The sequence below is a fragment of the Entelurus aequoreus genome, linkage group LG10, assembly GCF_033978785.1.
Source record: "Entelurus aequoreus isolate RoL-2023_Sb linkage group LG10, RoL_Eaeq_v1.1, whole genome shotgun sequence".
Lineage (NCBI taxonomy): Eukaryota > Metazoa > Chordata > Actinopteri > Syngnathiformes > Syngnathidae > Entelurus > Entelurus aequoreus.
In genome coordinates, this window is record NC_084740.1 from 31085831 (window position 1) to 31109062 (window position 23232).

Consider the following 23232-nt stretch of genomic DNA (forward strand, 5'->3'; position numbering starts at 1 on the left):
AATTTTAAAAATGGTTTCTAAATTCCCGAAATCATATTAGATTTTAAATTGAGCAACATCTAATTTTACAACAATCAATCCACATTTATGCAAAATTACACATTTAACAAATTTAAAAGCAGTACAATTGCAGTGTTTTTTTTTTTGCATTTTGCAGTGCTCGACTTATTTTTACTCTTGTGTGTCAGTTATCCTTGCACTTTAATTCTCTCTCAAAATGTAATGTGGACAAATGTAAGATGAATACAGTTTTTATGATTGTTTCAGGTTGACCCTTGAACAGAAAAATATGATTTCCAATATTTCCCACAAGTTTTTTTTTCTCTAAATACTAAATAAATAAACAACGTCACACTGGATTTGAACATCAACAGAAAAGTATGTGAATATGACCGACTCACATTCAGAGCAGCAATACGATTCTAGGGTTTTGTTGCTGTAATTTTGGAATCATTTAACTTCTTTTTTATACTTGCGTAACAATTGAGAATCTTTTAAAACAATATGTTTTGTTTGAAGCACAACTAAAACTTGTGTTTAATTCTTATTTAACCCATTTTTTAGCCTGAGGTTTTTGCAAATGTTTAAGAAAAAGTCTTAATAAAGGCTGGAACTGATTAATTTGAATAATTAATACAATGTTTTAAATCCAATTTAACCTTAGCTAAATCTAATTAAATGTTACTACGTTCATTTAAATTGAACACATTTTTCAACAGGAAAAACTTTATTTTAGTCGGCTTGTTAGAAAACGTTAACCGATCAGTCTGATTCCTTTCTGTCTTTCTGTTTATTGTCCTCTCCTCCTCAGGGCCATGACTGCGCCACATAAATAGGCCTGTTGGAGCGCCTCTGAAGGAGACGGAGCACTTTGGCTGGTGTCCAGAGAAAGGTAATGGCAGACGCCGTCAATACTTGACACTCTGAACCGAAATCCCATAGTCTGCTGTGTTCCACGGCTGTCAAGATGGACGACTGGCCGGTAGATGTGCTGATTACGTGGCTGATAAATGTCCTGCTTGTTAGGTGCAAAAATAATACTGGATGGACGGCGCGAGACAATTAGACACGACAAATTCCTACAATGAGTGAGCACAGATCTATGCTGCCATTGTTTTCTCGTAAAGAACAAAATAACAATGGACTCAAAAATAGACTCGATAAGGAAACTTTGAAGATGCCTTTTTTCCAGCTTCCCAATCAATACACTATTCTCTCGCTTTAGCCAAGTGGCTGCTGAGCTCGTACACTATTTAACCTTTTATTAAGAACACTGGTGGAAGTGGGATTGGTCGCCAGTTAATCATAAGGCAAGGGTTCTTAACCTTCTGAAAACCAGGGTCCACTTAAATATTACCACTGAATTAATAATCCCACTCTTGATTGGAATAGCAATCAATAATTACTATACGTATATTTAACCTACTTACAGTTTACAACCTTGTCAAATGATGCAAAACCATGTGTTAATCAAACAGATTATTATTTATTCAACATGTAAACCATGGGTGTCAAACTCATTTTAGATCGGGGGCCACATGGAGAAAAATCTACTCCCAAGTGGGCCGGACTGGTAAAATCACGACAGGATAACTTAAAAATAAAGACCACTTCAGATTGTTTTCTTTGTTTAAAAATAGAACAAGCACATTCTGAAAATGTACAAATCATAATGTTGTTGGGGGGGTTTTACATTTACATGTTGCGGTTAATAGTATTCTACCATTATTTGTTGTTATTTATACTTTCTGAATAAATTATGTGATCATTTTCAACAGTCAACTCATTGGTGTTAATTTTCAATCTATCAAGATAAAAAAATTATATCAAAATCAAATTACAGGATGTTATCTATGTAGTTTACTCATTTTCCTCGACTGGTGCACTGGTGTACTTTATTTTTATTTTTACATATGTAGCATAATTTACAAAGATACAGACAATTTCTATTGCAACATCTAGTGGACACCTTTAGAACAGCTGTTTCTTTCATTCAAAAAATTTCGGCTCATTTTAATATTTAGTAAACTCATCCCGGGGGCCGGATAAAACCTGTTCGCGGGCCTTATCCGGCCCGCGGGCCGTACGTTTGACACCCCTGACATAATTCTTAGGCCAAGCGGATTAGAAAAGTAAGTACTAACCAAATATACCCCCCCCCCTCCACACCCCTGATTGTAAATAATGTAAATAATTCAATGTGATTATCTTGTGTGATGACTGTATTATGATGATAGTATATATGATAGTATATATCTGTATCATGAATCAATTTAAGTGGACCCCGACTTAAACAAGTTGAAAAACTTATTCGGGTGTTACCATTTAGTGGTCAATTGTACGGAATATGTACTTCACTGTGCAACCTACTAATAAAAGTCTCAATCAATCAATCAAAAAGAAGGGACTCATAAATAAGTGACAAACAATAAATGTACATACAATTATGTTGTGCTAAAATAAATAACCTAAATTAATAATGAGTATGTTTCTTAACTACAGTGTCAAAAAATGTGCAAATGAAAATACAGCATCACCACATTAGTCATATTTTTTGCGCTTAGAAACGTCTTCAGACTTCTTCTGTTTTGAGATTGTCATTACTGCCACACATGGTGGAAACGTGCATTACACCTGGCTGACTATACCGCTGCGACCCATATGGAAAACAGCTGAGGAACAGATATTTTTTGGCGGCCCCCTATTAGGTAGCTCATGGCTAACATTGGACACTGGCCCTGTGGTTAAGATATATACAATCATGCAGGATGAATTTGAGGACCAGTCATAGGCAATTTAGAGTGAAAAGCACATTTTATTTTCACTCGCATACAAAACATTCTAACTTGGATTGTTTCCCTGGCTTTAAGACTCTCCCGAAGGACAGTGCGGTGGAGACACAACAAACTCCCTTCTTGTCTCTCATGGACACACACCTGTTGTTGTTGACTTTGGACTGACTGACAAGAATACCAAGGCCGCGGAACAGAGACACACGGCATTCTTACACACACACACACACATGCATCCACAAAAAATATACGCCACACACACATACATACCCCACCCCCCATCCAACGTCCTTGACGCAAATCCCTTAGGGGTGATGGACGGATGGGCAGCGCCTGAAGAGCTGCAGCCTGCTACCGTAGCCCCCACTCCCTCCCCTCTATTGCAAGTCTCGAGTTGTATGTTGTAATATGTATATGTGCTTTGCTATGGAGGTTTTTTTCCCACTCCAGACTGGGCCCCCTTAGGAGCCCAGTCTAGATTGTATTTTTTTACTCATCCTCCCCCAGCGTTGACCTTTTTCCCATCTTTTCTGCGTTCCTGTTCTGTAACCCTGTACACTGTTTGTTTGTCTAATCTTGAACAGGTTTGTGCTGAAAACAAAGTTTTGTTGTACTTGTGCAATGACAATAAAGGCCTACCTACCTACCTACCTGATATAACGAGCCCCAAGGGTAAAAACATTATATCCATAGTCAAATGGTTTAAAAGACATGCATAATACATGTAAAAAGTTAGAATTGCCACAAAACACACTTTAAGATATTCAACACTCTACTACAGGGGTCCCCAAACTTTTTGATTCCGGGGCCGCATTGGGGTAAAACAATTTGGCTGGGGGCCGCGCTATATATATATACATATATATATATACATATATATATATATATATATATATATATATATATATATATATATATATATATATATATATATATACACATACAGTATATATATATATATATATATATATATATATATATATACACACATACAGTATATATATATATATATATATATATATATATATATATATATATATATATATATATATATATATATATATATATATATATATATATATATATATATATATATATATATATATATATATATAATATATTATATGTAAATGTGTGTGTGTATAAATGTGTATATATATGTATATGTGTCTGTGTGTGTGTGTATATATATATATATATATATATATATATATATGTATTCATACATATTTATTCCTCGCGCACTAATTGACTTAAAGAGCGCACTTGCTGCATGTCACGTTATCGATGGTAAAATGCATTTTTAGACAATATGATTTGCCTGAGTGGCTAGGAGACGGTAGAAAATGGACTAGTAAGGACAAATTTAAAAAAATATATATATATATATTTTTTTTTAACTTGGGACTTCCCGCGGGCCGGATTTTGGACGCTGGGGGGCCGTATCCGGCCCGCGGGCCGTAGTTTGGGGACCCCTGCTCTACTACGAACTGGCGGCTAAAGTGGATAGTGCCTGCCCCAAATTCGTCACGTTTCATGTGTCAGATAAGTCGTGACGAATGGGGCCATAGGAATCCCTTCCTACTGTAACGCGGGTCAGCTGTTCTGAAACCCGGCTCTCAGATTTTCCTGAGGGTAAGACTTCTGTTTGTTGAACCTCATAGCTGGAATACCCCTCCAGGGGTCGAATAATGATAATAGTAAATAATAATATTAAAGTTAAAGTACCAATGATTGTCACACACACACACACACTAGGTGTGGTGAAATTTGTCCTCTGCATTTGGACAGCGGTGGTCTCGCCCGGGAATCATTTTTGGTGATTTAACCCCCAATTCCAACCCTTGATTCTGAGTGCCAAGGTAAAGGGTCCCATTTTTTTTGTCTTTGGTATGACCCGGCCGGGGTTTGAACTCACAACCTACCGATCTCAGGGCAGACACTCTAACCCAGGGGTGGGCAATTAATTTTTACCGGGGGCCGCATGAGCAACCTGAGCACTGCTGGGGGGCCACACTGACAATATTTCAATTAAATTTTGCTCAAATTATTTTTGATATACCGTAAGATAGATAATAATAATAATAATATTTTCATTTAACCTAACTTATCTTTATACAAAAGCAGATGGCTTTTGATGGTTTTATTTTTAACAATTTCTTACACAACACTTCCTGATGTATATTACAATACAAAAATTTCAATTTCTGTCACTTTATCCTGCATCCTCTTTGTTGTAAAACCTTTATTTAACCAGATAAGAAAACGTTGTGAACGTAGCACGCCTGTAAGGTGATTGGCGAAGAAGGAGGAAGCGTTGCTGTTGCGGAAATGAGGAGTGAGGATTGGTTTTCCTTTTGGAAAGAACGAGATAAGTTGAGCTGTGTTAGTATAGCATGCTCAATAAAAGTTTAAAAAGTGCATCAGACTTGGTGTGCACTTCTTCTGGACGCTACAATTGATGTCAGAAGTGGGATGAAATGCCTCCCAGTTCGCCTTGCCATCAAACCTGGGAGTCTTCATTGAGGGCGGAATTCCCCCCGTGGCAAGCAGCGTGGCTGCACCTGTAAACACTCTCTCTCTATCTCTCTCTCTCTGTCTCTTTGCGGCGAGCTCCTCACGTGGCACGTACCTCCCGATGACGTAGCACACAAACAGTGCAGTATGCGCAAAGTTTTACTTCTGCCACCAATTGTAATGTCCAGAAGAAGTGCACATCAAGTCTGACGCTCTTTTTAAACTTTTATTGAGCAAGCTATACTAACACAGCTCAACATATCTCGTTCCTTCCACACGCACGTCTCCTCACTCCTCATTTACGCAACTCAAGAAGACAACATCTACTTCAGCAGGTCGTTACACTATATTCTTTAAACACAGCAACGTGTGTACCACAAATAAGCACACAGCTTTACCTTTACTTGTCTTGTTGAAAACACGCCATTCGTCATCAACTTTTCTCTTTTTAGTCGCTGTGCGCCTTCCCTCACAGGACATACGCACAATAACACTTTTCAAAATAAAAGCAGTACAGTTGTATTGCACGCACGACAAAGATGTTTTTTTAAATTTATTTTGTAATTTGAGATTGCCGCTGCGCGCACGAGCATACGTCCACACGGAAGTAATACAAATAACGCTTTTCAAAACAAAAGCAGCACCGTTGTATTGCACACTCGAAATAGATGCTTTTTAAAATGTATTTTGTAATTTATAATTGGCCTCACGCGGGCCGGACAGGGACGTACAAAGGGCCGGATGCGGCCCGCGGGCCGCACAATGCCCAGGTCTGCTCTAACCACTAGGCTACTGAGTAGGTTAGGTTAGGTTAGGCTAAAATGGGCCCATAAACAAAATGTTGTACAGGGCCACACAAAGTGGAGAAATGTAGTAAGGAAGCAGCATGAACCTCGTCAAACAGCTCCAGGCTGTAAGTGTTGTCGTCATCCGCAAAGTAGACAATCCCTTGGCTGCTGTTGGCGTTGAACGTCTCCCTCAGCCACCGCAGCGCCAGATTCCTCTGCATGGTCCCCCGGGGGATCCTGGGGTCCCGAGTGTCCCCCCGCAGCTTATAGTTCCGGGGCGTCTCCACGTTGAGGTGGGTGTAGTTGAGCCCCGTTTCTCTGAGGAGTCTCGTCACCAGCTGCGTCCTCCTCTGGGAGTCCTCCACCAGGATCCAGTGCAGGTTGGGAATGTGGAGGAAGGTATTCGCCAGCCGGGTCAGCTCGGCCTTCTGCACGGGTCGGCTGTACGTGGGCGTGATGACGTGGATGGTGGGCAGCACGTCCGACCAAGGCGGAGGCCGGGTGTAGACATACTCGGTCCTCACCACCTCCACAATGTCCTTATCTGAGGCGCAGTATTCCTTCGAGTCTCCTGCCTGGCCTCCGGCCTCCCTCTTGCCCTCCACGCCGTCATCTGGAGATGGGAGAAGACGCGTTATTGCTGCTCTTTGTAGGCTGGCCTCAGGCGACTTAGACCCGGTGGGGGTAAAGTATACCTGAGAGTCGGTGGTGGCGGACTGCAAGCCTCTCTGGAATGATAAAGATCTCTTTTACTAGGTGGTGACAGGCTGCAAAGAGTGAAAGCAGGCACTATGAGAGGATGCATACTCTTGTGGTTATCTCTCCTGTAACTTTATCTTTATTGCCACCTTTCACCGGCCGGCTTTAAAGGATTAATATTTCATCCGCGTCGCCACATCAGTGTGGTTCACTGAAGCTTGTGGTCAGGCTGTGGGCGGCCTTGTTGCTTGCCTACACATCTCCGGGGGGCTTGAGGCCAACGTCTGGCTCCTTCAAGCCTTGCCGGGATGGTCGCGGTCTACGATCATGACATTCGGCAACAACGCGGGAACTGACAAGGAGTTGCACGAGTTGGACTTTTCTGGGCTTATTTCAGCAGGTTGAGACACCACCTCCATCAGGAAGGATATTTCACAGGTTGTCTATTTTGTCGGAATAGGGCAGTAAAGCAATGGACAGGTTTACTTATATCCAGAAAGTATTCACAGCGCTTCACTTTTTCCAAATTTTTTTATCTATGGAATAATTTTTTCCCCCCTCATAATTCTGCAGACAATAACCCATAATGACAATGTGAAAAGGTGTTTTTTCAAAAAATTTCTTAATTTCTAAAAATATAAAACAAATAAATGTACTTAAGTATTCACAGCCTTTGCTCAATACTTTGTTGATGCACTTGATGCCTCAAGTATTTTTGAATACGAGCCACACCTATCTTTGGGCACTTTCAATCCAATCCACTTTATTTATATAGCACTAGGGCTGCAACAACTAAACTAAAATTGATTATTAAAATAGTTGCCGATTAATTTAGTCATCGATTCATCGGATCTATGCTATGTGCATGCAGTATTGTTATGCTGGAATTCCTTCTGAATGTTAAATACATATTACATTTTTTTTTACAAGGACTATTGATTATGTTTTCTCAAACTGTAAATAATTTTGCAAGATTTTGTACAAAAAAGACATTGGAATAAGTATATAATTTAGCTTTTTTAAACATATTTTTACACTTGAATTATTTCAGAATGTTAAGTGTTTTTTCTTTGTGATCCATGCAGTATAACATTTGACATGTTTACTTAAAAATAGGGCTGTCAAATTATTATTTTTAAAATCAGATTAACCACATTTTGGAATTTGGATTAATCATGATTATTCACAGCTGATTACTCGCTTGCATAGTTAAAATGTGCTTAAGAAAAGACCCCGATATTTGTACACAAATGCAATTTTATTCTCAGAATGTCACCTAGGAACGTTTTTACACATTTTACTTCAATTCTTGTCATTTATTTGCACAAAACTTGGGAACAGTTTTATCTAAAGTTCTTTCAGGCTGTATTTAGGAGTGAAATGTGCCAGCCCGCACAACAGTTGGAGTCTCCTCACTCATTTTTGTACTGACGTATGCATTTCAGCTTGTACGCCCAAAATAAAATTGCATGATTAATCTAAGTGTGTTCATGATTAATGCGATCATTTTTTGTGATTAATCACATGAGGTAAGTCGTTAATTTTGACAGCCTTACCTGAAATGTAATGAATTTGTAAAATGTTCGACAAATTGGAATTTTTTTAAAACTTAAATTAGGAATGTGTGTTGTATTGATTTTATGCTCTGTGGCAAAACATGTTTTTTTCCAGTAAATTCAAGAACAAGATATTGTTTTTACATTTTTAGTGTTAACAATGCTGAAACTAATTTTTATGCTGGAATTATTTCTGAATGTTGAATACCATTTTCTAATTTTTCATGTCAGATTATGTTTGAAAAAAAGACAATGGAATTAGTATCAAATTCATATATTTTTGATTTTTTTAGAAAACTAAATTTGTAAACTGTGTTTTGTTTTTACATTTCATGACAAGGATTACATACTAAAGGCAAATCACCTTTACGCTACGTTTTTTTTCTCCAGTAAAGACCTTTTACTGTATTACGACAGTTTGAGACGACTTAAATTGGAAATGTATTAATACATATATCGCACAGCAGCTGCAGGAGGATTTTCTCTCTGTATTTCATTTTTTTGTGCAGTTTATCTGAAAATGCACACATACCAGAATTATAATCTGAAGGAGGGACTCATAAATAAGTGACAAACATTACATTTACATACAATTATGTTGTGCTAAAATAGATAAGCTAAATTAATAATGAGTATGTTTCTTAACTAAAGTTTCAAAAAATTTAAATGCAAATGAAAACACGGCATCACCACCAATTTTTGCGCTTAAAAACATCTTCAGACTTCTGTCATTACTGCCACAAATGGTGGAAACGTGCATTACAACTGTCCATACGGACCACAGCTGAGAAAGATATTTTTTGGCGGCCCCCTGGGATAAGCTTATGGCCCAACAATGGGCCCTGGCCCTATAGTTAAGAAACACAGTCATAAGACACATTCAGTCATGTGATATAACGAGCCCCATGGGTAAATACATTATATTCATAGTCAAAATGGTTTAAAAGACATTCTAGCATACATGTAAAAAGTTAGAATTGCCACAAAACACACTTTAAGATATTCAACGCTCTACTATCATCCAGCGGCTAAAGTGGATAGTGCCCGCCCCAAATTTGTCACGTTTCATGTGTCAGGTAAGTCGCCACAAATGGGGCCATAGGAATCCCTTCCTACTGTAACGCAGGTCAGCTGTTCTGGAACCCGGCTCTCAGATTTTCCTAAGGGTAAGACTTCTGTTTGTTGAACCTCATAGCTGGAATTCTTTCTGAATGTTAAATACCACTTTCTAATTTTTCATGTCAAGATTATGTGTAAAAAAAGACAATGGAATTGGTGACAAATGTATATACACTATATTGCCAAAAGTATTTGGTCACCCATCCAAATGATGAGAATCAGGTGTCCTAATCACTTGGCCCGGTGTATAAAATCAACCACTTAGGCATGGAGACTGTTTCTACAAACATTTGGGAAAGAATGGGCCGCTCTGAGTGATTTCCAGCATGGAACTGTCATAGGATGCCACCTGTGCAACAAATCGAGTCGTGAAATGTCCTCGCTCCTAAATATTCCAAAGTCAACTTTATTATAAGAATAGTGAAGAGTTTGGGAACAACAGCAACTCAGCCACCAAGTGGTAGGCCACGTAAACTGACAGAGAGGGGTCAGCAGATGCTGAAGCGCATAGTGCAAAGACTTTCTGCACATCAGTTGCTAAAGAGCTCCAAACTTCATGTGACCTGCCAATTAGCCCACGTACAGTACGCAGAGAGCTTCATGGAATGGGTTTCCAATGCAAAGCGTCGGATGCAGTGGTGTAAAGCACGTTACCACTGGACTCTAGAGCAGTGGAGACGCCTTCTCTGGACTGACGAATCACACTCTTCCATCTGGCAATCTGATGGCCCAGTATGGGTTTGGAGGTTGCCAGGAGAACGCTACATTTTGGACGTCATTGTAACGAGTGTGAAATTTGATGGAGGAGCAATTATGGTGTGGGGTTGTTTTCCAGGAGTTGAGCTTGTCCCCTTAGTTATAGTGAAAGTAACTTTGAATGCTCCAGGATACCAAAACATTTTGGACAATTCCATGGGATGGCACTTCAAGTTCATATCTGAGTAAAGGCAGGTGGCCAAATACTTTTGGCAATATAGTGTATTTTTGAATTTTTTGGAAAAATAAATTGGTAAACTGTGTGTTTTTTTTTTTTTTACATGTCATAACAAGGATTACATACTAAAGGCAAATCACCTTTACGCTACATTTTTTCCCAGTAAAGACCTTTTTGGGTTTGCTGTGTTACGACTTAAATTGGAAATGTATTATTATGTATATCGCACAGCAGCTGCAGGAGGATTTTCTCTCTGTATTTGATATTTTTGTGCAGTTCATCTGAAAATGCACACATACCAGGATTATAATCAGATGAATATATTGGTGACAGCACAAATCTCATCACGTTTATGGATACAGAATATCAAGTGGTCACTTTCTGTACACATCCAGCAGCCTTGGTTTTGAGGTCCTATATGAAAAGGATTATAGAACCATTAATGTCGTTAACGTCAATTTATTGTGGAACGCCTAAAATAAATCTTTGTCAGAGTTCATCCTTGAAGCTGTTCGCACTTGAGACATAAAGAGGATTTTTCTCTGCGGCCGCTAGATTAACTCAATCTGCTGATGGCCAGATGCTCAGCACAGCCTGCCAGCACCGACTCTGCCAAAAAAACCCTGCAGCTCCTCTTTTATGAGAGCCCACAAAAAAAGGCAGCCTGCAGTCGGGGTTAAATAACAGTGAGGTCATTTATTTCTTCACCCGTCCCCTCGCTGCCTCAGATATTAAAAAGTGACATTATGTGACAGCATTTGCACATTGTTTAGACTCATTGTTTGTGTAGGTGACATCATAAGCAGAGGACAAAGTCACATTGATTTGCCGTCCAGCTAATTTGGTTTGTTTACTCTGCAGCATACTTGACATTTTACACTGGTGGTTGTTTTTCTGTCCCAGGAGAGAGATTGGGAAGCTCATGAGTATAATGTACTAATGACTCTGACTGCATGTTGCTGAGGCTCCATTAGGCTAATTGGTGGACACATTTATTATATCAAACCGCTTAAATGGACCCCAAAATTGATTAGCGGTGAATGGGAGTCAGTGAAATTGGAAAAAATATAAATAAGATATAGAATATAACTTGATTGGCTGGGAATGAGAAGGGAGAATGTGGTAAAATATATGATGTGGTTGATTAAAGTATTGTTCTGACAGTATTATTATTATTATTATCATTACTAAAAATGGGAATTAGTCTTTCACTGTAAATAATGTGTTGATGGATAAATATTTATTGTTTTCAATTTTTCAAATGTATTTATGTATAAAAATAGAAACAATGCTACCACTATTCCACTTATATTTTGTATTAATAGATTTACAGCATACATATTTTACACTATGTAATATACAGTTAGTAAAACAACAAAAATATTAACAATAACAATAATAATAATTTAAAAGTCTTTTTAAATAAATATGATAAAAACATTCAATTTCACAAAGATTGGACATTATATGTACATTTTATTTTCTTGAAAATATATATATTTTTCAGTGCATCATGTGCTTATTTTTAATTTGTAAATTTTGAGTAACAACATTACTAATAATAATGATTGTGATGATAATCAGCATACTTTATTTTTTATTTTTTTTACAACCAAAGAATACATAAATAAATATTTTAAAGCTTTGAATTGATACATTTTTCTTGGGAAAGTATGATTTTTTTCAGTGCATTAGATGCATAATTCAAGCTATTGTTATTATTAATAATAATAAAAATAATTATTATTAAGTATTAATAATAATTATTGATATATTAATATATTAATAATATAATATATTAATAATAAAATAATAATTATTAAAATAATTATTCATAATAATAATAATCAGCTAATTATTTTTTACAGCTTATTAATTCAATTGAAAAACATAATTTTAAGGCTTTGAATTTAAAGATAAGGTTTTCTTTTTAGAAAAGTATGAATTTATTTAAATACAGCATATGCATATCTAAAGTTTTAAATAGTAATAATTTCAACGTAGTTTTAAATAAAAATGAAAAAAACATTACATTTCACCAAGATTGGACATTGTAGGTACACTATATTTTCTTGAAAATAAAATTTTTTCAGTGCTTATTTTTAACTTTAAATATTTTGAGTAACAACATTACTAGCAATAATGATTGTGTTGATAATATAATCAGCATACGTTTTTAAATTTTTTTTTACAACCAAAGAATACATAAATAAATAAATAACAATATTTTAAAGCTTTGAATTTATTAATTTTTCTTGGGAAAGTATGATTTTTTTCAGTGCATTAGATGTTCAAGCTATTATTGTTATTATTAATAATAATAAGCTAATTTTTTACAACTTCTTAATTCAATTGAAAAATATAATTCTAAGGCTTTAAATTTAAAGATACTTTTTCTTAGAAAATTATTCTTCTTCTTTCGTGTATCGTCTTCATATGTCCATCTTCGTGTCGTGTAGCCACTCCCTCGTCTCAGGTCCCACTTGGAAGACGCCCTCCTCTGAAGGTGGTCTATGCCGGGGACAGGTGGTGATGATGTGGTCGGCAGTCTGCTCAGGCTCCCCGCACTCACACGCTGCACTGTCTGTTAGGCCCCACTTCTTCATGGACGCTTTGAAGCAACCAACCCCTGTGCGAAGGCGGTTCAGGAGGGTCCATTGCCGGCGAGGTAGATCTTCTCCCTCCACGCCACCTCCAGGATCCTGGATGTAATGGTGTAGGCGTGTCTGTCCTGCTGACTCCCACTCCTGCTTCCATTCCGCTGCCAGCCAGGCTTTGGTTGTCAGATCCTCCGGGATGGAAATAAGCATCTCTTGTGCGGCCTGATTGTATGGGTGGCGGGACTTGAGTCTGCTTGGAGGTGTTGCCATGGTGGTGGTTTCATGGAGGAGGTGCCAGCTGTGTTCCTGGGCTTTCCTTGCCAGGGCGAGGGTAGCGGCCTCTCGCCGTAGGCCGGCTGGCGCTATCCCTGCTAGGACTGGCAGGTAGAACACGGGGGTGGGTTTCAGGCAGCCACTTATGATCCGGAGGGCATTGTTGATGGCCGTATCGACCTTCTTGGCATGTGGGCTTCTACACCAGGTTGGGGCACAGTACTCAGCTGCAGAGAATACGAGGGCTTGTGTGGAGATACGTAGTACCTTGGCCGAGGCCCCCCAGGTTGTACCAGCTAGGCGCCGGATGAGTGAGACCCTTGCTGTTACTTTAGCCCTCACTTCATCCAAATGTTGTTTGTAGGACAGTGTCCTGTCCAAGCGTATGCCCAGGTACTTTGGGGCCTGCTGGAACTCCAGGGGTTTGTTGTCGACTAAGATCTCCAGCTCCCTTCTTGCTTCCCTGTTGCAGAGGTGGAATGCTGCTGATATAGTCTTTCCCTTACTGAGCTGCAGTCGCCAGCTTCGAAGGTAGGCAGCCAGGACGTCCATGTCCTGATTGAGACCCTCTTCAACCGCCTTCCATGTGGGCCGGTGTAGCATGATGGCTAGGTCATCCGCGTATCCATACCTTCTAGATGTCGTCACCGGTAGGTCAAAGATGTAGATATTGAAGAGCATCGGTGAGAGGACAGACCCTTGTGGGACCCCGTTTCTCAGCCTCCTGAGCCTGCTGCGCTGGCCATCACTGGTCTGGAGAATGAAGCTGCGGTTTGACAGCATCTCCATGATGAAGTTGACCATATGACGGTCCGGGATTGTTCTCAGCAGCTTCAGGTGGAGTCCACGGTGCCAGACGGTATCGTAAGCAGCAGTCAGATCCAGTAGTACCACCCCAGCTTTGGTTTTGGCCTGGAAGCTGTCCTCGAGATCTTGTGTGAGAAGGGTTACCTGGTCCACTGTAGTCCTGCCCCGACGGAAGCCAGCCTGTTCCCTCGGAAGTTGTGAGTCAACTACTGGCTCAATTCGGCTGTGTATCATCCTCTCTAGGATTTTAAAAGGGACGCACAGCAACGAGATTGGTCTGTAGGACTTGGGGTCGTCCGCAGGTTTGTTGGGTTTCAAGAGGGCTATGACAGCGGCCCGTCGCCATGCCCTTGGGAGCTTGGACCTCCGGAGGCACGCAGAGAAGAATGCACGCAGCCAGGCAGAGGTTATTTCGCTCTGGTGGATCACAAACTCTGGGTGGATGTTGTCGGAGCCTGGTGCCTTGCCTTGTTTGAGTTTGGCCATAGCGTCCTTGAGCTCAGCTGGTGTGAAATCTCCTGACAGGTTGGCATTAACACTGGCCGCCCTAGAGAGACTGGATAACTCGTGGGATGTTGAGCGGGCAAACTCTTTGTCTGCGTCTGGGAAGCGGCCATTTTTCAGGAGTTGGGCTGCGATGGAGTTTGCTGTCACAGGGCACTTGGGAGGCGGTGTACTTCTTCCTGAGAGCTGGTTTATGGTCTGCCACGCTTTACGGCTGGAGTGGGTAAAGTCAATCGACTCAACGACCTCTCTCCATCTAGCCCTGCGAGTGGCGTCCAGCTTCTCAAGCAGTGCCGTTGCTGTCGCATTCACTTCAGCTCTTGAGCTAGCCTGCTGGAAATATTCATACTTAGAAAAGTATGAATTTATTTAAATGCAGCATATGCATATCTAAAGTTTTAAATAATATTAATAATAATATTAATATGCTTACTATTTTACAACTTTTTAAATAAATCAATTAAATTAACTAATTTAAAAGTTTTTAATTTACCGATTATTTTTCTTGAAAAAGTATAACTTTTTTCAGTACAACCTAGTAAATTTTTATACTACCAGCCTCCAACTAATATTATAACATTTGTAATCATAATACTGTAGCAATAATAATTATATTGTTATCAAAAATATGTAATGGAAAAAAAGTATAAATATATGGAGAAGCTTAATTTTTTAGCTAATTAAATATTGTTACTGCAGTATGTTCATGTGGCCTACATTAGTGCCTAAATTTACCACGAAACTCCTGCAAGATCAGTTTGGTTTTTGTTTATACTGTAATTGAAGAATTTTAGTGACCAGTGGGAGCCTAATTATGCACTAGAAACGGACAACTGGATGATACAACTGTTGGTCACAGCTGGAGGGTGCCCACTCTAAGTGAGACTCCGTGTCGAAACGCAAAGTGTAGCGTCAGGTTGGAGCACCACTTCAGCGTGGGTATGGCGTGTGGAGTGTTCTCTGTCGTGTGCGTACCCTTGCGGATGGCGAGGAGCGGAGCGATAGCGCTTTGGTGCCAAACTGTGATGAGCAACGTCCAGGGTAACACGATCAACACGATGGCAAGAATATCTCTTCTCTTCGGCATCTCCAGGATTGGTGATTTGGCTCGGCATTACCTGCGGGCAAACAGAACAGGAGCGTCAGCCATGTTGGAACCAAGTCAACTTTATGCAGCGCAGTCATTTCATGCTTGTGGTTTAGTTCTCATGTATGGAGCGAAAATAACCATACTTGGTGAACACTTTGTTGTGTATTTTATGTCGAGACCGAAGACTGCGCAGTAATGAACGTATGCATAAAGTACAAACCTAGGCATGTTTCTGAATTTTCAATGCAAGGAAATGAAACGCACATTGGATGACTTAGGAGTGGAACTTGAGCTAATTTGAAGATATTGAATAGCGTTCTGCTGGCGGAATGAGGTTAGTGAAGCAGGAGGAGTTGATGACTGCCAGCGAAAAGAAGGTCAGCGCTGTAGGAGGAAGCCCTGGAGGAGGCGGAGGAGGAGCCTTGGAATCCTGTCTCCATGATGAAACTCTTTAGAACAGGGGTCCCCAAACTTTTTGACCCGGGGACAGCATTGGGTTAAAAAAATGTGGCCGGGGGCCGGGCTACATTTATATACAGTGTATATATATTTATATATATACACACACACACACACAGACACACACACACACACACACACACACACACACACACACACACACACACACACATATATATATATATATATATATATATATATATATATATATATATATATATATATATATATATATATATATATATATATATATATATATATATATATATATATATACACATTTATACACTATATTGCCAAAAGTATTTGGCCACCTGCCTTGACTCACATATGAACTTGAAGTGCCATCCCATTCCTAACCCATAGGGTTCAATATGATGTCGATCCAACTTTTGCAGCTATTACAGCTTCAACTCTACTGGGACGGCTGCCCACAAGGTTGTGGAGTGTGTTTATAAGAATTTTTCACCATTCTTCCAAAAGCGGATTGGTGAGGTCACACACTGATGTTGGTCGTGAAGGCCTGGCTCTCAGTCTCCGTTCTAATTTATCCCAAAGGTGTTCTATCGGGTTCAGGTCAGGACTCTGTGCAGGCCAGTCAAGTTCATCCACACCAGACTCTGTCATCCATGTCTTTACGGATCTTGCTTTGTGCACTGGTGCACAGTCATGTTGGAAGAGGAAAGGGCCCGTTCCAAACTGTTCCCACAAGGATGGGAGCATGGAATTGTCCAAAATGTTTTGGTATCCTGGATCATTCAAAGTTCCTTTCACTGGAACTAAGGGCCCAAACCCAACTCCTGAAAAACAACCCCACACCATAATTCCTCCTCCACCAATTTTCACACTCGGCACAATGCAGTCCGAAATGTAGTGTTCTCCTGGCAAACTCCAAACCCAGACTCGTCCATCAGATTGCCAGATGGAAAAGCGTGATTCATCACTCCAGAGAACGCGTCTCCATTGCTCTAGAGTCCAGTGACTGTAAACCACTGCATCCGACGCTTTGCATTGGACTTGGTGATGTATGGCTTAGATGCAGCTGTTTTGCCATGGAAACCCATTCCATGAAGCTCTCTGCATACTGTATGTGGGCTAATTGAGTCACATGAAGGTTAGAGCTCTGTACCAACTGACTGTGCAGAAAGTATTTGCACTATGCACTTCAGCATCCGCTGACCCCTCTCTGTCAGTTTACGTGGCCTACCACTTGGTGGCTGAGTTGCTGTTGTTCCCAAACTCTTCCATTTTCTTATAATAAAGCTGACAGTTGACTTTGGAATATTTAGGAGCGAGGAAATTTCACGACTGGATTTGTTGCACAGGTGGCATCTTATGACAGTTCCACGCTGGAAATCACTGAGCTCATGAGAGCGGCCCATTCTTTCACAAATGTTTGTAGAAACAATCTCCATGCCTAAGTGCTTGATGTTATACACCTGTGGCCGGGCCAAGTGATTAGGACACCTGATTCTGATAATTTGGTTGGGTGGCCAAATACTTTTGGCAATATATATATATATATATATATATATATATATATATATATATATATATATATATATATATATATATATATATATATATATATATATATATATATATATATATATATGTATATATATATATATATATATATATATATATATATATATATATATGAATATATATATATATATATATATATATATATGAATATATATATATATATATATATATATATATATATATATATATATATGTATATATATATATATATATATATATATATGAATATATATATATATATATATATATATATATATATATATATATATATATATATATATATATATATATATATATATGAATATATATATATATATATATATATATATGAATATATATATATATATATATATATATATATATATATATATATGTATATATATATATATATATATATATATATATATATATATATATATATATATGGTAATTGTTAATGCGGACAGACTCACCACAGCTATTTAATTTGTGACTTTACTCTGTTACTGTGAACTATTATTTTGTTTGTCAAATAAATTAGTAATTTTTTATGTGTATATATATATATATATATATATATATATATATATATATATATATATATATATATATATATATATATATATATATATATATATATATATATATATATATATATATATGTATATATATATATAAGGTGTATTCAAACTGTTGGCCTGTACTGTTTACATTGTAGATTGTCACTGAAGGCATCAAAACTATGAATGAACACGTGGAGTTATGTACTTAACAAAAAAAGGTAAAATAACTGAAAACATATTTTATATTCTAGTTTCTTCAAAATTGCCACCCTTTGCTCTGATTACTGCTTTGCACACTCTTGGCATTCTCTCGATGAGCTTCAAGAGGTAGTCACCTGAAACGGTTTTCACCTCACAGGTGTCATAGTTTTGATGCCTTCAGTGACGATCTACAATGTAAATAGTCATGAAAATAAAGACAACGCATTGAAATGAGAAGTTGTGTCCAAACTTTTGTCCTGTATTGTATATATATATATATATATATATATATATATATATATATATATATATATATATATATATATATATATATATATACATGTATATATATATATATATATATTTATATAATTATATTTGAAGGCCTTAAGATTGGCAAGTATAGGGGCTGATTAAAACCAATTCAGTATGAAATCAACTGACTGTTTTCTACTCATTCGTTCACCATTTCTTTTTGAGACCGTTTACAGTATTTTGGTGAAGAATTGGGACAATTCTCACCTCTGATGACGTACATGCCTGTCGTTGGCTCGATATTGCGACGTATAAATTCAAAAGTTCCTCCAAACGTCGTGGTGGGCTATGACAAGGGGTGATTGACATTTATGACTCGTCATATGTATTTGTGGTGTGTTTATTTCCCTGTTTCATATGAAATAAAAAAGGCACTTACTTTAATTAATGAACAATAAAGATGACAGAATGAACCAAAATGATGGAAAAGACTAAGGAACATAAATGATACGAGATAAATGACGTAGAAGTCGTAGAAGACGATCAATAAAAAGTTTCTTCCCCAGATCACCCTTACCACCATAATCCCTGACACCGCACCAAAGGTGAATGCACTTCGTGTTAGTAATGTGCGGATTGATACTGAAATATCGATACCGCCGATACCAGATCTTTATGCTCTGATATCGATTCTCAAATCAAAATATTGATACTTTTGATACTTTAGTTATTTAAGATAATGTGTATCATTAACAGTAACACGGTGTAAAAAAGTAACTAAACTTCTGAACTAGGCGATGTGTCAATGTTAAATGCTGAAGTGTTGTTTACGTGTTGAGTATAAGCCGGGGGTCTGGGGGCTGCAGAATTGAAAAATGATCAACAGAGTTGACATAAATGCATACCCCAGTCATTGAAATGAATCACTATGTCTGTTTCAGTCACTGGTATTTAGTCACTACAGTAATTACCACTTGTGTTCACAAAAGACAACGAGAATGCGAGCTCCTGTGGATGTGATAAAACATATAGCGTGTGCTTTGTATTACCTGGCCGTCGAGGAAAACGGCGAATGCATTTGGACTGGCAAAGCAGACTGTATCAGTCATTGTCCACCATGTATGTCGCAGACTCAACGTCTAGGTCCAGAGTATATAAAGTCACCAAAAACGAATGGACAATGAAGGTGAAGGCAAACGAGTGAGGAGTGTCCTGACCAGATGATCCCTAGATGAATGTTAAATGTTCTTTATCACATTGTTTACGTGTCCAATAAAGATTTGATTAATTCATGAGGGCTCAGGTGTGATTCACTACAATAGGGCCACTCAGCACACTGGATTCCAGTTAATTGAAATAGCACAACACTGGATATTGTTCAGATAAGTTAAATTTAAGAACTTGCACACAAAGCAACACTGGAAGTGACTATGACGCGTGCATTTTCCGCGCATGCGTACTAGGTCGCGTTGCACTGACGGACGGAGGGGGGCGGAGGTCTTAAACGGTGGCATTGTTGTGTGTGGACACGGATAAGGTTTGGTGTGATTTACCCTGGATAACCTTATCCGGCTTAATGTAAATGGGGCCTTTGGGGACTCAAGTGGCTCCTACACTTTTGTGTTTTGACAAATGTTCACCTTTTTGTGTGCAACGGTTCACAAGAAGCTTACATTAACAAATACTTGGAAATTTAACACAATTCAACCCTGGAAAATAGGGCTGTGAATCTTTGGGCATCACACGACTCGATTAGATTTGATTCCATTCTTGGGGGTTGCAATTTGATTCAGAATCGATTATCGATTTAAAACGATTTTCTAATCAAAATCTATACTTTTTTAATAACATTGGATGTCAGTTCTATGATTAACTACATCCATAAAATAAATCAGTGGTGGGCCGTTAGGGCCAGCAAGGCCTTTTTTGCTGGCCTAACATAACCAGATATCATGATCATAATTAAAGATAAAAGTAATTTTTTATTTACTTTCCCTACATTTCCTCTTCATGTCATATTATACTCTTTCCAGTGCTGTTGTTTTTAGGTTAGAGTTTGTATCCAATCAGAATTCAGCTAGCTTATGTTGCCATGCTGTACGAAATTTGCCCGGGGCCTTCAGAATCAACAATGCAGGCGTCTGTGCACTGTAAGTGAATGGACACATACAGTTGATAGAATTTGATAGCCAATCAGATCACGAGTTGTTGTCAGTAAGGCCTTCTAGCTGGCCTTACGCTGTGATTGGATACTCACTTGGGAGTCCCAAGTGAAATAAACAGCTCTGGTGAATGGAAATTACTGAAAAGAAAACGGTTTTTGTTTAATACAATTTTGCCCAAACATTTAATAAAGTGAAATATAAACAAGGCAACAGGAGAAGTATCCCACACTTCTCTTTTCTAAGGTGAATCTGTACAGCAGATATGGGCATCTACATCAATAATATGATTTGCCTGAGTGGCTGGACAGGACAGATGAAAAAAATAAATACACCCATCCATTTTCTACCGCTTGTCCCTTTTGGGGTCGCGGGGGTGCTGAAACCTATCTCAGCTGCATTCGGGCGGAAGGCGGGGTACACCCTGGACAAGTCACCACCTCCTCGCAGGGCCAACACAGATAGACAGACAACATTCACACTCACATTCACACAATTTAGTGTTGCCAATCAACCTATCAATTAAATCAAAATAAATACATATAAAATATTTTCTTTTAAAAATTGATTTTTGATTTTTTAAAATTTATTAAGAATTGTTACAAATAAGTATCGCGATTAATTCGAAAATTGATTTTGACTTTCCTACTATACATTAATAATTAAGAAATGGTTATTCTTAGAAGTAAGCATATACTTATGAAATAATATGTCTTAAAAGTATTTAAATTATAAGGAAATGTGATTTTCCACCATCTTTGTGCCATATAAAAAATCATACACATACCTCTGCCAGGCCCTAACAATAGTGAAGTGAAGTGCATTTATATAGCGCTTTTCTCTAGTGACTCAAAACGCTTTACATAGTGAAACCCATTATCTAAGTTACATTTAAACCTGTGTGGGTGGCAGTGGGAGCACGTGGGTAAAGTATCTTGCCCAAGGACACAGCGGCAGTGACTAGGATGGCGGAAGCGGGGATCAAACCTGGAACCCTCAAGTTGCTGGCCTGGCTGCTCTTCCAACAGAGCCATGCCCAACTCTTAGTAAAGATAGTAAAGAATCCTTCTAAAAAAAAATCCTGAATTCAGACGGTGATCCAGATGACCCACCCCCAACCCCCTTCAAAATATATTTACTTTTCTGACATTCCCTGAAATTGTGATCAAAATCCGGCAATACCTTTTCGTGCTGTGTTGCTAACAAACAGACCAACACACCCTGGCCAAAACATATCAATCAATCAATCAATTAATGTTTATTTATATAGCCCTAAATCACAGAAGTCTCAAAGGGCTGCACAAGCCACAACGACATCCTCGGCACAGAGCCCACACAAGGGACGTCGATGTGAATGACTATGAGAAACCTTGGAGAGGACCGCATATGTGGGTAACCCCCCCTCTAAGTACAGTCCCTAGTGCAGGGGTCACCAACCTTTTTGAAACCAAGGGCTACTTCTTGGGTACTGATTACTGCGAAGGGCTACCAGTTAGATACACACTTAAAGGCCTACTGAAATGATTTTTTTTTATTTAAACGGGGATAGCAGATCTATTCTATGTGTCATACTTGATAATTTCGCGATATTGCCATATTTTTGCTGAAAGGATTTAGTATAGAACAACGACGATAAAGATTGCAACTTTTGGTATCTGATAAAAAAAAGGCTTGCCCCTACCGGAAGTAGCGTGACGTAGTCAGTTGAACATATACGCAAAGTTCCCTATTGTTTACAATGATGGCCGCATGAAGTGAGAGAGATTCGGACCGAGAAAGCGACAATTTCCCCATTAATTTGAGCGAGGATGAAAGATTTGTGGATGAGTAAAGTGCAAGTGAAGGACTAGTGGGGAGTTGAAGCTATTCAGATAGGGAAGATGCTGTGAGAGCCGGGGGTGACCTGATATTCAGCTGGGAATGACTACAAGAGTAAATAAACACAAGACATATATATATACTCTATTAGCCACAACACAACCAGGCTTATATTTAATATGCCACAAATTAATCCTGCATAAAAACACCTGCGTGTTTGTTACGCTAGCTCCTAGCTCCTCTGCTAGCTCCTAGCTCCATAGAACACACCAATACAATTCAAACACCTGATCAACACACACAATCACTCAGCCCAAAAGACCGTTCACCTAACCCAAGGTTCATAAAGCTTATATATTTTTAAAAAGTTACGTACGTGACGCGCACATACGGTCAAGCTATCAAATGTTTAGCAGCCAAGGCTGCATACTCACGGTACCTGATATTCAGCTGGGAATGACTACAACAGTAAATAAACACAAGACATATATATACTCTATTAGCCACAACACAACCAGGCTTATATTTAATATGCCACAAATTAATCCTGCATAAAAACACCTGCGTG

The 23232-nt window shown here is 38.5% G+C and overlaps 1 protein-coding gene across 5 annotated transcripts in view; it reads right to left on the reverse strand.

The window, feature by feature from the left end:
* Positions 1-23232, reverse strand: part of LOC133658456 (galactosylgalactosylxylosylprotein 3-beta-glucuronosyltransferase 1) — a 247311-nt gene that overhangs the window by 32085 nt on the left and 191994 nt on the right. For 3 of the 5 annotated variants that reach the window (XM_062060527.1, XM_062060528.1, XM_062060529.1), the window contains 3 exons: positions 15565-15707; positions 6793-6864; positions 6202-6710 (listed from right to left, as the gene is read on the reverse strand). In XM_062060527.1, the coding sequence (XP_061916511.1) occupies positions 6202-6710; positions 6793-6864; positions 15565-15676 (693 nt within the window). In that variant the 5' untranslated portion in view covers positions 15677-15707. The remainder of the gene's footprint in view (positions 1-6201; positions 6711-6792; positions 6865-15564; positions 15708-23232) is intronic. The other 2 variants (XM_062060530.1, XM_062060531.1) reach the window with 2 other exon arrangements.